General features: G+C 36.9%; 1 protein-coding gene across 4 annotated transcripts in view; it reads right to left on the reverse strand.

Annotated features, from left to right (window-relative positions):
- Positions 1 to 1049: 1049 nt before the first annotated feature.
- Positions 1050 to 15878, reverse strand: part of acap2a (ArfGAP with coiled-coil, ankyrin repeat and PH domains 2a) — a 109340-nt gene continuing 94511 nt past the window's right edge. For all 4 annotated transcript variants that reach the window (XM_061976055.1, XM_061976056.1, XM_061976054.1 and 1 more), the window contains 3 exons: positions 14369 to 14430; positions 3367 to 3484; positions 1050 to 1810 (listed from right to left, as the gene is read on the reverse strand). In XM_061976055.1, the coding sequence (XP_061832039.1) occupies positions 3381 to 3484; positions 14369 to 14430 (166 nt within the window). In that variant the 3' untranslated portion in view covers positions 1050 to 1810; positions 3367 to 3380. The remainder of the gene's footprint in view (positions 1811 to 3366; positions 3485 to 14368; positions 14431 to 15878) is intronic.

The following is a 15878-nucleotide window of genomic DNA, read 5'->3' on the forward strand; positions in this document are numbered from 1 at the left end:
CAGTATCATATGTGGCGATATTAAATATGACCTGTAGGCCCTAGTCATGTGCAGATCGATACTGAAATATTGATGCCGCCGATATCAGTGCTTTATACGTTAATATCTATTAAAAAAGAAATGATACTTTTGATATGTTAGTTATTTGGGATAATGCATATCTCTAACAGGAACACAGTATAAACTCACTAAATCATTGAGATTAGTGTGTTTCTTAACCATAGGGCCCCCTGGAGAGCCGCCAAAAAGTACAGGGATCTTGTTTCTCAGCAATGGGCCCCAGCAGTACTTAGCTGTAATACACTTTTCCACCACATGGGGCGGTAATGACAATGTCAACAAACAGGAGTCTGGAGCTGAAATCATGGAGAAGTTTTTTAAGTGCAAACATTAGGACTAAAATGGTGAAGCAGCAACTCTTAAAATACTATACTTTTGAAAATTTCCCAGACACTTTATGCATATTTTCCCAAATTGTCGGTATCGGATCGACATTGCTGATACCAGCTGATATTTTATTTGGTATCGGATCGGAAAGAAAATCGGTGGTATCAGACATCGCTAGTTTTTATTTTATTTTATTTATTTAAAAAAAAAATTCAGACATCGCTAGTAGTCACCCCGAATGACGCAAAATTGATCAAAAATCCTGCATGTTTTTAATGTATGCAGTCACAATAATTATCCACACTTTCTTTGGTGAAGACAGAAAAAAACAAATTAATTTTGTGGCAAAAACATTTTAAAAAAATGAAGTTAAATTATATTTTGGTTCAATAAAACATGTGATTGTACATATTTCTTTTTTTTACTATTTCAAATAACATATCTTTAATTATCCATCCATCCATTTTCTACCGCTTGTCCCATTATATCTTTTTTAATCAAATATATTTGTTCCTTTGTTAAAACACATTTTTTTAGAGATTTATTTATTTTATTTTTTTTAAATAGTCTTTTTTATGACTGGAGAGTAATAAAAAAAAAAAACTTATTCATGCATTAAAGTGTAAATGTGGGAAATTGTTAGGACACAAAGAACCACAATGGACTCAGCAGTGTGTGTATGTGTAATAATAATAATAATACTACTAATGTACAGTACATGCAACAATATAAAAAGATGAGTACAAGGTACAGAGAATATACAAAAGATTCAAGTACCACAAATGTCACAATAAACTATTTAAAAGCACAAAAGTAAAACATTTTTTTTATCCCAACTTGTTTGTGCTGTACATCATTATTTGATACTACATGAAGTGAAATGAGTTTGAACACAAAAACAAACAATATGCAAAATATGAGGATTTTTGTTTTGAGTCATTAAGAACTTACATCATTAAAAGTTGAATTACTGTGCAGTTTTTAAAATGCTTGGAATTCTTTTCTTTTCCAGTAAGCTCCACAATTGAGTGAAAAGCAGATAAAAGGAGACGCACGCTACAGGAATAAAAGGATGAACAAATGTGTGGACAAGGAATCCTATTTCATAAATAGAAGAACGTTGAGTTTGATTCGTGGCGAATGACTTTGGTTTGCAGAAAGATTCACATTCATGCTGACTCAAAACTACGAGGACCAGCAGCTTCTTAAAAGGACGTTCTTTAAAACTACACCCACATGGTCGCTCCTCGCTGGGAAAAGGTCGATCCGCTGACGACGCAACACGTCTTGGATTCTTCAACACTCCACACGAATCAAGGTGTGCAAATCTAGTCTCTGAATCTTGAAAAGGTCCAGAAGATCCATGAGAGTTTGTACCGTTCTCGTTCTTGACTGAAGCTCCGCCTCCTCTTCATCATGTGACCTACAATGACATGAAACACACATTAGCTGCTGTATTTGCAGCTGGGATATACAGTCGTGCTCATAAGTTTACATACTCTGGGAGAATTTATGATTTCTTGGCCATTCTTCATAGAATATGAATGATAACACAAAAACCTTTCTTCCACTCATGCTTAATGGTTGTGTGAAGCTATTTATTGGCAAACAACTGTGTTTACTCTTTTTAAATCAAAATGACAAAAGAAAGTACCCAAATGACCCTGATCAAAAGTTTGCATACCCCAGTCACTTTGATCTGATAACATGCACAAAAGTTGACACAAACAGGTTTGAATGGCTAATCAAGGTTCCAATCCTCACCTGTGACATGTTTGTTAGTAATTAATGTGTGTGTATAAAAGGTCAGTGAGTTTTTGGGCTTCTGACAGACCATTGCATCTTTCATCCAGTGCTGCACAGATGTTTCTGGATTCTGAGTCATGGGGAAGGCAAAAATAATTTTCAAAGGATCTGCGAGAAAAGGTAATTGAACTGCATAAAACAGGAAAGGGGTATAAAAAGATATCCAAGGAATTTAGAATGCCAATCAGCAGTGTTCGAACGCTGAATAAGAAGTGGAAAATGAGGGATTCAGGTAGACCAGCAAAGATTTCAGCCACAACAGCCAAAAAGTTCAATTTTGGTCTCATCACTCCAAATTACTTTGTTCCAGAAGTTTTGAGGGTTGTCTCTGTGCTGTTTGGCGTAATGTAAGCGGGATACTTTGTGACATTTGCGCAGAAATGGCTTTCTTCTGGCGACTCGACCATGCAGCCCATTTTTCTTCAAGTGCCTCCTTATTGTGCATCTTGAAAAAGCCACACCACAATTTTTCAGAGAGTCCTGTATTTCAGCTGAAGTTATTTGTGGATTTTTCTTTGCATCTCGAACAATTTTCCTGGCAGTTGTGGCTGAAATCTTTGCTGGTCTACCTGAATCCCTCGTTTTCCACTTCTTAATCAGCGTTTGAACACTGCTGATTGGCATTCTCAATTCCTTGGATATCTTTTTATACCCCTTTCCTGTTTTACGCAGTTCAATTACCTTTTCTCGCAGATCCTTTGACAATTCTTTTGCCTTCCCCATGACTCAGAATCCAGAAACATCTGTGCAGCACTGGATGAAAGATGCAATGGTCTGTCAGAAGCCCAGAAACTCACTGACCTTTTATACACACACATTCATTACAAACAAACATGTCACAGGTGAGGATTGGAACCTTGATTAGTCATTCAAACCTGTTTGTGTCAACTTTTGTGCATGTTATCAGATCAAAGTCACTGGGGTATGTACACTTTTGATCAGGGTCATTTGGGTACTTTCTTTTGTCATTTTGATTTAAAAAGAGTAAACACAGTTGTTTGCCAATAAATAGCTTCACACAACCATTAAGCATGAGTGGAAGAAAGGTTTTTGTGTTATCATTCATATTCTCTGAAGAATGGCCAAGAAATCATAAATTCTCCCAGAGTATGTAAACTTATGAGCACGACTGTGTGTGTGTGTGTGTGTGTGTGTGTGTGTGTGTGTGCTTACGAGGTAGTGCTGAGTCAGGGTTTCTGCGTGTCGTAGTGCTGGTAGCGTTTCAGCTTGTCCGGATCATTGGAGGCCATGTGGGAGAAGTCCTGGAAAATGTCCTGGTAGGTTTCATCGCCTGGAAAGTGACACCAGGACACCGAGCGTCAGCCATGGAGGTTTGAGAGGAAGGATGGACAGACAGAGATGGATGGATGATGGATGGATGTGTACAGTAGACAGATGGCAACAAAGGAACGCAACAGTGTTTTCCATACGCTCACTCAAATTCGGGCCACAATGATTAGACTTATTGACACATTATAATGGGACTGTGGGTGGATGCAACTTGTCCTTCTTAGCACAGCTCATGTGCACACGTCGTCTGCCAGAGAATAAGAAGACGTAGCAGCAGGGCATTGGTTTTGCAACCCAGCGAGTATTTGCACCCTTTTAGCTGAAAACAAAGCTGACAAATCTAGTGACTTTTTGGTTCTTATTGGGCGCCAACATGGAAGCACGTAGTGCTCTTCTCAACGCTAGGCTGACCATATTCTGAAATCCCCAAAAGAGGACACATAAGCGTGCCAAGGCGGTGAAAATTTGCCAATGATACTCGAACTTGCTTTATAAATAATATATTTATTTAAATAAAGCATTTTTTCTCCTCTGTTGACAGCAGTGTTGGCGCTAGTAATTTTCAAATTGGGGTCCCAGGGACCCCATCAAGCATACTTGCCAACCTTGAGACCTCCGATTTCGGGAGGTGGGGGGAGGGGGTGGGGGTGGGCGTGGTCGGGGTGGGAGGGGGTCGTGGTTGGGGGCGTGGCTAAAAGGGGAGGAGTATATTTACAGCTAGAATTCACCAAGTCAAGTATTTCATATATATATATATATATATATATATAAAATAAATACTTGAATTTCAGTGTTCATTTATTTACACATATACACACACAACACTCATCTACTTATTGTTGAGTTAAGGGTTGAATTGTCCATCCTTGTTCTATTCTCTGTCACTATTTTTCTAACCATGCTGAACTCTGATGATGCATTGCTGTGTGGCACGCACAAAAGTGCTTTCATCAAATGCACTAGATGGCAGTATTGTCCTGTTTAACAGTGTCACAACATTGCTGTTTACGGCAGACGAACTGCTTTACGGTATACAAAAACGTGACTGCTGTTGTTGTGTGTTGTTGCCGCGCTAGGAGGACGTTAATGAAACTGCCTAACAATAAACCCACATAAGAAACCAAGAACTCGCCCTCCATCATTCTACAGTTATGACGTGATTGGGCAGGTATGCTGGTTATATTGTGGGTTAGCGTACTCAGGTCCTCATGGACCTGAGTCCGCCTGAATTTCGGGAGAAAATTTGTCCCGGGAGGTTTTCGGGAGAGGCGCTGAATTTCGGGAGTCTCCTGGAAAATCCGGGAGGGTTGGCAAGTATGCCATCAAGTCATAAAAATGGGGTCCCACTTTTTTGTAAGCGTTTTGAAAACAAATGATAAATGGATGCATCATCCTGTTATATCTCACATTCTATATTGTCTTTTGGAAAAAGGTTGTCATAAACGTTACTCATTCATTAAAAAAAAAATACTAAAAAATGAAAACAAATTTTAAAAAGTATGTTTTTAGGGTGGAGGAGTCTGGTCGGGTGCTGGTTAGCTTGAAGCTAACAGCTAGCCTGTCTCCATCCTGGAATGATGCGGATACAGCAGGACTCACAAAGACTAAAACAAGTCATTTACTGGAGACATGGCACAGGATGAAGTTAAAAAGGTTGACTTTACACTCACCTTAGTGTTTACCATCAAGTTTTTCTTTTGACAGCCCCTCGCGCTAATAAACTTGTCCCAGTGCAAACTGAGGCAGTATTTTTCTTTGATAAAACTTTCGGCGAATCAAAATTTACGACCAATAAAAAAACGCAATAAACGGGGACGGAAATTTGACCCGGCAAATATAAACAAAACACTGGCGGAAAAAGCGATAATGGAGACAATGAAAAAACAAGCAAACCAGGCGGTAGGTTAAAAAAAAAATTAAAAAAAATCTGCGTCCTTTCTGATTTCAATGCTTAAAAAGACACAAAAAGTGCGTAAACGCCAACACTGCTTGACAGTATAACAAAATAAGTCACACTTATATTCTGTAACATTCACAGTTTTGGAAAAAGTGCAGAGGTAGAATAATTTAAAATAACCTCTTGTATATAATCTAAACATAAATAATGCCTCAAAACAGGTTACCGTATTTTTCGGAGTATAAGTCGCTCCGGAGCATAAGTCGCACCGGCCGAAAATGCATAATAAATAAAGAAAAAAACATATATAAGTCGGACTGGAGTATAAGTCGCATTTTTGGGGGAAATGTATTTGATAAAAGCCAACACCAAGAATAGACATTTGAAAGGCAATTTAAAATGAATAAAGAATAGTGAACAACAGGCTGAATAAGTGTACGTTATATGAGGCATAAATAACCAACTGAGAATGTGCCTGGTATGTTAACGTAACATATTATGGTAAGAGTCATTCAAATAACTAACATATATAACATGCTATACGTTTACCAAACAATCTGTCACTCCTAATCGCTAAATCCCATGAAATCTTATACGTCTAGTCTCTTACGTGAATGAGATAAATAATATTATTTGATATTTTACGGTAATGTGTTAATAATTTCACACATAAGTCGCTCCTGAGTATAAGTCGCACCCCCGGCCAAATTATGAAAAAAACTGCGACTTATAGTCTGAAAAATACGGTAATTAAATTTAAACAAAAAACAGCAGACGAGCTCTCGCCCTGCACAGCTGTTTTGTGCTTCGTAGTGTCGATATGAGCTAGTAGATCTTTATTTGCCACAAATATCTGCTTTGCACACAGTGCATTCTGCTTCCCATGTGTCACGGCCAGGACCAAAACATGGATACCTTTTCCGCAAATCATCCGCGAAGTTGCATTTACGTTTCGGCATACTCTCTCACGCTCTGTCTCTGTCCCTCCCTTACGAATGCTGCTGCGTGCGCTCGCCTCCACAATTTGTTTTGTTTTTAACCCCTTCTTAACCCTGGACGAACATTGAAAATACAAGCAACGGGCCGCTTCTAATACTAATCAAATATCATCCGGCCTTGACTTTGACACCCCTGGCCTAGCGTGTGTGCTATTGTGTGCTTAGCTGTTGTGTAGCTGCTAGCTCCTAGTGGCCTTGTGTAAATGACTTAACTAGAAGACCAAGCTTGTGTGTTTATTGAAGACATTTAGATGTAAACTGGTGTCCACAAGTAAAAACGCTGCAGGACGGCTTGAAGTAAAACTAACATTGGAAAGTTTAGATGCAAATAAAATCCGAAACTTGTTTTTTTATGCTGATATTGAACCGATATGTGATATCATTATCGAATTGGGGCACCCTGTAGTGATCTTAAAAGGTCAGTATGAATATATGTTTAAGAGTTATTTCTTTATTCATAGCCATGTTTGATCAGCTAGTACTTTTCCTTTGTATATTCTACCAGTTTCTCTTTGTCCTCAGATGCCTGTTTAGTGTCTTAACCTTGGAATGTGAATACTTCCCCCACTTGTTCCTTATCAGTGTTGCGAGAGGGAGAGGGGGGGCTTTCTTTGTGTGCAAGGAGTTGGCTTTTCCGTTTGAATGTCAGATCAACTAGAGTAGCCGATATGAATGTATTGGTTAAGCTGATCTCCTAAAGCTTTAGTAAAACTTGATAATATTCCTATTATGTCTTGATGGTCCTTCTTACTCAGCATATATGCCATCGAAAGAACTTGGGATTGACCAGTAACTTAGATTCCCTGGGAGGAAGAGCTGGTCGACGCAACAATACGCATTACATTTGGCGGGCCAAATAAACTGACTCGACCCCCCGAACCCCACTTTGGTGAGCCCTGGATTAGAACTTCTTCAATTAAGTGTTTATCTCCCAGCTAGTTGAAATATGACATGACGTCATAGGGCATCATTGAGGACTACATGAGACGTGATCAGCGCAGGAGAATGGAAACAAAGTGTCTTGTTTGGAAGGAGGAAAGAAAAGTCAGCCATACCTGTCGAGGCGGCGGCTGGAAATATTAAAGAGGCAGCAGAAAAGCAAGCCAAGGAGTCAAGACACAGAAAAGACAAGCGCAGAGATGAGGCTTTTGTCAGCAACTGTATTGTGTAAAGTGCAAACAAAGTACAGCTGTGGGAAGCAAGAAGAGGACAGAAAGAGGGGGGAAAAAGGCACAAACCCGTAAATGTACACCATCGTCTCGCCTTGCAACAAAAGATGGTAAAAAATATATTGCATCTTTAAAAAGTTACAATTGCTATCAGTCAGCAGGAAGTTTGAATGTGGAATCAACTGCACTTCATCACCTACTAATGTGTCAATGTGGGAGAGGACTGATGAGGCGGCTTTGTCTCATCAGCGCCGTCATTCATCGTCTGATTGGACGAGCGCAGGAAGAGTCCTCACCTACCAGATGATGATGATGTCGTGCATTAAAAAATACCGACAGCAGCATTAAAATCAGCATGTTTGTGTTTCTCCCTCCATGATTGCTGACTGCTGCTCTTGTCTCATACAGTAGGTCCAAACTAACATGCTCCTCATTTTCCAGCAATAACCAAAAAACAAAAAAAAAGCAGTGTGCAAAGACAGTCCAGTTTTAAATACAAACACAATAGGAGCGTCAATAATTGCTTTCCTGCACGCTAAACAGAGAGTGAGTATCAGAGGGCGCTGCAGTGTCGTACTGCCTTAAAGGGCCAGTGTGTAGACTTGAGGAGCAAAAGGTTTTCTAAGTGTTACAATAAATAGAATATTGTTCTATTAGTAGGGCTGCAGTAATCAATCTTTTTAGTATTCCAGTAATCTATCGATTATTTTGTTCCATTGATCGGATTAAACACTTTGTACACTGCAAAAACTAAAATCTAAGATTAAATATCTCAAATAAGGGTGATATTTGCTTATTTTCTGTCTAAATAAGATTATTATTCTCACTAAGCAGATTTTATGTTGGAGTGTTTTACTTGTTTTAAGTGTCTTGGTCCTAAATGATCTCAGTAAGATATTACAGCTTGTTGCTGAGATTTTATGAGCTATATTGAGTAAAACATGCTTGAAACTAGAATATCAAGTGTTGCAAAGCTGTGTCATCAACACTCACAAGTATAAAACTGCTTTTTCAAAGTAATAATTTCTTATTTCAAGCATGAAATAAAAAAAATCATGATTTTGACACAATTGTGTCTCATAACTAAAACAGATGACAGCCAAATGGACTTTGCTGTTTTATTTTCAATGAAACAGAAAATATGTACTCCTGTAGTTGTAGTTGGCACACTACAGTAAACTGACTGTTAATATTTAAACATTTAACATGTGACATTTCAAAGGTAAATTCTTCAAAATTACAATAAAAAAAAATTGGCGGGGGGCCGGGCCTTATATATGCGCACTAATTGACTCAAAGAGCACGCACTTGGCGTGATGATGTCATGTTATCGATGGAAAAATGCATTTTTAGACCATATGATTTGCCTGAGCGGCTAGGAGACCCCGAGAGTAACAAGCGGTTGCCTTGTTGCCTTTCCATTAAGAATAAATTAGTTTTTAGGATTAGTTTGCTGGTTTCAAGAAATGTAATGCCGAGCGCATATCATTATGTCAAGATAATGGCACTAGCATTTACTTCATTTAGGAATATTTTTCAACATATTGAGCAAAAAGGTCTTTTTTTTCTATGAAAAAGGTGCACTTGTTTTTAGTGAGAATATACTTATTTTAAGGTATTTCTGGGTTCATTGAGGTTAGCTAATTTTACTTGTTTTGGAAAGTCTTGACAAGCCAAATGTTCTTGTTCTATTGGCAGATAATTTTGCTTAGTTCAAATAAAATACCCCTAATTTTTGTATTTTTGAACACTGACTTTTTGCAGTGTGGCCTCAATACACATTGAAGATAGTTGAGATTGTTCTGCTTGCCATAAGCTGCCTTATTTGTTCCTATAAATGCACATTATCAACATTAAAAGATGTGAAAAAGTAAAATAATTAAAATCTCTGCTGTGCCGAACGTCATTAATGTTTTAATTTCACTCAAACGTTTCATTGAAGCATAAAAATATCAATGAAATCTTTTTTCTAATCAAATAATTACCGGTAGCTGGTCGATAGTATGGATATCAATCTGATCCATCCTAGCATGTTGAGATCAATATTTTTCAGTTCTCTGCTTTATTTTCACAAATAGCTGAGTAACATTGTTGTATTCTTGTACTGTTATACTGTGTACAAACTCAGCCAAATTGACATTGGACACAGGAAAAAGCCAAATAATTTGAATTAGAGCCAATAGTAGTTCTTGCTTGTTTAGTTATTTTGCACTATTGCCTTATTTTGTGATAAAAGGGAATAGAGCATTTATTCTCAAACTGATTGGCCAAATAACCAGAGTGTTTTATTTTCTTGTATTCAGTGTTACTGTTCTAACTGTGTGTAATATTACCATGCCAAAAAATATTAAATATACTTAACTAAAACTTCTGCCTTGTTTTTAATAAATACTTAAGCCTACTACACTACTGTAGTTTAAGGTTGGTCGTTAAGGTGGTACTTGGAGAGCCAAGTTCTTTCTAAGGTGGTAGTTGGTGAAAAAAGTTTGAGAACCTCTAGAATTGAGTGTAGGAATAATTGGAATATTTTGTTGATATTTTTTTATATTGTTGTACCGTATTTTTCGGACTATAAGTCGCAGTTTTTTTCATAGTTTGGCCGGGGGTGCGACTTATACTCAGGAGCGACTTGTGTGAAATGATTAACACATTACCATAAAATATCAAATAATATTATTTATCTCATTCACGTAAGAGACTTAGACGTATAAGATTTCATGGGATTTAGCGATTAGAGTGACAGATTGTTTGGTAAACGTATAGCATGTTCTATATGTTATAGTTATTTGAATGACTCTTACCATAATATGTTACGTTAACATACCAGGCACGTTCTCAGTTGGTTATTTATGCCTCATATAACGTACACTTATTCAGCCTGTTGTTCACTATTCTTTATTTATTTTAAATCGCCTTTCAAATGTCTATTCTTGGTGTTGGGTTTTATCAAATAAATTTCCCCAAAAAATGCGACTTATACTCCAGTGCGACTTATGTTTTTTTCCTTCTTTATTATGCATTTTCGGCCGGTTCGACTTATACTCTGGAGCGACTTATCCTCCGAAAAATACGGTATTTGTGTTGGTAAATCCCAACAATAATTTAGTTTTCTGATAATTATATAAGAGAGCTTGTTACCTTGTTCTGCTTTAAAGAAACTCCCAATGGTTCTTGTGAAAGGAAAAGAGTTGACAAGGGTCTTTCCAAATACAAATGGATAGAAAGACTGGAAATAATCCATCAAGTCAAAAACATGGCACACCAGCCACTACATTATGACCGTAATACAGACAAAAAAAAAGGTCAGTTAATTCCTCTCTGGGCTGTCAGCAGGCAGGGGCAATGGAGCCAACTCGTCCTGGCTGGCGAGAGTGAGTGAGGAAGAAGTGTTGGTCGTCGTGGCAACGACAGTGCATCTTGGGTCCTTGAATACAAGTGTTTTTTGTGTTGTTTTTTTAAAATGCAGCTTATCAAGTAAAATAAATGAAAATGGTCTTTTAGAAAAAAGATTAGTGTGAATCCAAATTACACATTTGTGCAGCCCAACTGTAAGAAATACAGCTATCTTCCTTTCTGCCTTGAAACATAACTGAAATCAGTGCAGCAGGTTTGAAGAATGATGTTCCTATGATGCTACAGTACTACACACTGCTCCTTTAAACAAAGTGCTTATGTGCGCTACAAATACAGAATTTGGAGTGGGAAGATGGAATGAAAATGGTTGTAAGTATAACTTATTTACTATCTACAACTTGACACAGCCCTCTTTTAACTTCCCTGTTACTCCAATTATCTCTTATTGCTCGAGCACATTCAGATGATTTGATCAAAAGCCATCAACATTCGCAACGACCAGCACTAAAAAGCATTTTTTTTTTTTTTTTTTTTTTTTTAAACAAAAGCTTTTAACCAGACACTACATAAAGTCGATCAAACTTTGGTCCAACAACATATTTTCTTCTCTCTAATTTCACTTTTTAAATGCAAATTGTACACAATTCTGTGAGAGGAAAACAAAAGCTTGTTGCATATTTACTTAAAAAGATATGCTTGAACTTTGGACATTCAACAATATACATCAGCTTCACACTCAAAAAATATTGACTTTATACACTTTGAATATAATCACACTACTTTAAAATAAAAGGTCATTTGACATGACTACTGGCCCGAATATAAGAAAATATATTTTTGTCTTCCCTGAAAAAAAAAGATGGGGTGTCTTATACTCTGGGTCTGGGGAATCACACATGCAAAGCAACAAGTGGTGCCAAATGGCCTCTCCCCAAGCAAGTCAGAGCTTTTCTCCCCGTCACTCACAGGCAGAGCAGTAAATTCAGCTAAGAAATATGATACAGGCAGTCTGGTGTCAATATATTTTGGACCGTTGTTCACCAGGCTAGGAAAAACTCTATTTCATTGCAATCTGCAAGTTATTTCCCTGATATTTCAAACATGAATTCGAAAAGGTTGACAATATTATGTCTTTGAATATATATTTTTGTAAAAACTCATGTTTGTCTTGAATTCAGGGTCGTTGTGTTTTTGGAATTTCACGGAATATTGTGACCCAACAGAAGTTGTATTTCAATTTCTACAGAGTGGAAGCCGTTTTAAGTCGAGACACCTTGGATTTATGTCGACATAAGCGGTTGTCAATGTAACCAATACAGAAAGTAGTCACTGCGAGCAGATTTACTTGGGACTTTTGGTCAGACATATTAGGGAGTGGTTTCCTGCTGGTGCCCAGTCTAAACAAAACATGGTGATGTGAGACAGGCCTGAACTCGGGCAATTTTCAAGTCTAGACTGAACACATTTCCTTTTAGCCATACATATGACAACTAAAATTATTTTATCGACACTCTTTGCTTATAACTCATTCATAATTAGTTTTATCGAATATTTTATTTGTCTTCTTGTGATTTTGCCTCTGTAAAGCATTTTGAATTGTCATGAGTACTATAAATAGACTTGCCTTGCCATATGTTTTATACACTTACCTAACAGATCTGCTTTGGTAATTTTTTGGGATGTTAATCATTGTTTAGGTAGCAAACAATCAACACAATTTTTAACATTTCTGTTAGTTGCTGTGGTAGATTCCAGGTTAATACTGCCATGGTTTTATTTTGTAGCTTACTGCACTGCACAGGAATAATACGGTGTAACTCGACAATAACTATGTTGCTGTTCTGCAGCTGCTGACATAATGACTTAGTTACTAATACTCACACATGTCGATATAAACAGACCGATTTTTCATCAAGATGCAGCTTTCGGGTGTCAAATTTTATGGTGACAAAAACCATGTACGCCAAAATTATATATATACCATGTATAAACCATGTATGCCAAAATTATATATATATATATATATATATATATATATATATATATATATATATATATATATATATATATATATATAATTTTGGCATACATGGTTTTTGTCACCATAAAATTTGACACTCAAAAGCTGCTTCTGCAAAACTAATACTCACACATATCGATATAAACAGACCGATTTTTCATTAAGATGCAGCTTTCGAGTGTCAAATTTTATGGTGACAAAAACCATGTATGCCAAAATTATATAATTATATATATATATAAAATATATATATATATATATGCACGCACACACACACACACACACACACACACACACACACACACACACACACACACACACACACACACACACACACACACACACACACACAATATATAAATGTGTGTGTATACATACATATATATCTACTAAATAAACGATAATGATACAAGTTTGATCTTTTCTTGTATTTTTGTAGTCATTTACAAAAGGTAGTCTAGGAGCTAACAACTACACAACAGCTAAGTACACAACACCACACAATCTAGACATACGCAGTATGTAATACCACACAATCTAGACATACGCAGTAAGTGTCCACAATTGATCAATACTACAGTCTAAAACCCATTATGTCAATATAAACAAGTATCAATTATTATAGTTCCATATTACTTACACGTATTATACATATTAGAATGTATCCAGTAACAAACGTGTCTGCATCAATAAGCTTACTGCGTCATGAGTTTACTCATGAATTATTGTGGCCACTCAGTGTTGAAAAAGGTAATTACCACTCCACTTCAACTTAAAGATAGCATAAGTCAATTACATATGGTTAGTAATAGGTTAGTGTTTTTGATGTACCGGATTAATAGCGTTATTGGCTATTGGTATCAGAAGTGAAAAAGTTACTTTTGAGTAATATCAGAAGTGAAAAAGTTACTTTTGAGTAATATTAAGAACCGTGTGGACCAGGACTGGGTGAGTTGGTTGACATAAACAGGAGCGACTTAAAAGGGTTCCACTGTAGAATGTTCTATAAGGTGCTAAAACACGTGCAGAAGTCGTTGAAATCAGGAAACCGTGGTTTCTTTGAATTTAAAGGGAGAATGCAACTAATGTTGTATTTCTAGCAGCTTTACCTTGTATGACATCAGTAAACTTGTTCTATGATGACATAGAATACTTCTAGCAAGGTGTAGTCACATTAGTGATACACCTTTACAGTGCTACTCTGACATCCTATTTCTACTAAAACAGATGATAGCACCAGAAAGACACTCAGTTTTTTGATGACGACCTCCCTTGGCAGTTCCTTCTCAAGAAAAAAAAAAAGAGCCAACTCTACGTATTCCTCGTTCTGAGCTTGTGTGTGACACTCCTCTACAGTGCTATTAGGTGTCATCCAGCTGCAGACTGATAAACTCCTGTATGCACTTCCTGTACTGCATCTCGGTTGGACTGTTGATGTTATATTGACCTGACTGGCTGTAGGGCCCCTCCGCCTCCCGCATCTCCTCGTTCATCTTGGCTAGTCGCAGCCTGGGAATGAAACACAAAATAACATAAGATGATTGATAATTTCCTTTGCAGCTTTACTGATAATAGAGGGTGCAATGCAACTATGCATCTAGCAGCAAATATGGTAACGTTATTTGCCTTGTGTGATAAAATGGATGGATGGATCCTAAAGTGACACCATGGGGGTAAAAGTAGGTACTGCCTGGTAAAGTGAACTGGTAATCACTTACAATAAATAAATGGAGGCAGAGTCAGTCACTGAGAGGGTGATGATGTTGATGAAGTGTTTTTTCCTGCTGTCAGCGCTTATTTGGTGACAATGACCAGCCCAGTGAGTCATAACAATAGACAAAAGGCTTCTGTTACTGCATCCAACCTTTTTCTACCACCGCATACAAAAAAATTAAAGGATGCTTGGGGCCACTTTGATATATTTAGTGCATAGTTCAATACAAATCAATATATTCTAAGCTCTCACAACAAAACACCCACATCTTAGCTTTGTGTTAGAGTCAAATTAGTGCAATATCTAATAATATTTAACAATAATATATATATATATATATTATTTAGACTACGCCATGGATTTTAAAAAATGGAAAAATAAAAAATTCTAATACCTCAATAATACAAAAGTTTATATTTTTAGAATATTCCAAGGGCCAAAAAAATCAGAGTAACAGCTAATGGATCTTTTTCTTTATTAATTAATTTCTAAAAGAGGCAGAGGGCCAATAAAAATGTTTCTTATCTACTAATAAATCTAATAATTATTTAATTATTAGAAAATGCTGAGGGCCAATAGAAAAATCTAATATCAAATCATTTATGACTATGTTTTATTTTTGATGTGGACGTAAATTGTTTAATATCCAACATACTGTATCTCAATACTACATCAAAAATATGCAAAAGGAAAATTAAAATGAGTGTATTATTAAATAATATATTTCTTTATTTTATTTTAAGAATGTACAAAGCATCAATAAAAATTAGTGTAATATAATAAATCTCATTAAGAATCCATCTTCTATACTGCTTATCCTCATTAGGTTCGCAGGTAAGCTTGAGCCTATCCTAGCTGACTTCGGGCAAGAGGCGGGATACACTCCAGACTGGTCGCCAGCCTATTGCAGTACACATATGAACAACCATTCACACCTAATGATTTTTTAATGATTTATTTGTATGTTACTGGGGTTCATTAGTATTTGTACACATGAGAATCAGCAATAATTATGAACCTGAAAGAGCTGTCAGTCTACCTTAAAAAAAAATCCACCTTTACCCCACATCTAATCACCCACCCACCACCCCTTTGAGCTCATTAAAGTCACCTGTTCAGCCCACAGTCAGTCAAGGTCCAACTGCTACCATGGGCAAGACCAAAGAGCTGTCAAAAGAGACCAGAGACCAAATTGTAGTGCTCCACAAAGCTGGAAAAGGCTATGGGACCATTGGGAAGCCGC

This window comes from Nerophis lumbriciformis, linkage group LG14 (genome assembly GCF_033978685.3).
Source record: "Nerophis lumbriciformis linkage group LG14, RoL_Nlum_v2.1, whole genome shotgun sequence".
NCBI classification, from domain to species: Eukaryota; Metazoa; Chordata; class Actinopteri; order Syngnathiformes; family Syngnathidae; genus Nerophis; species Nerophis lumbriciformis.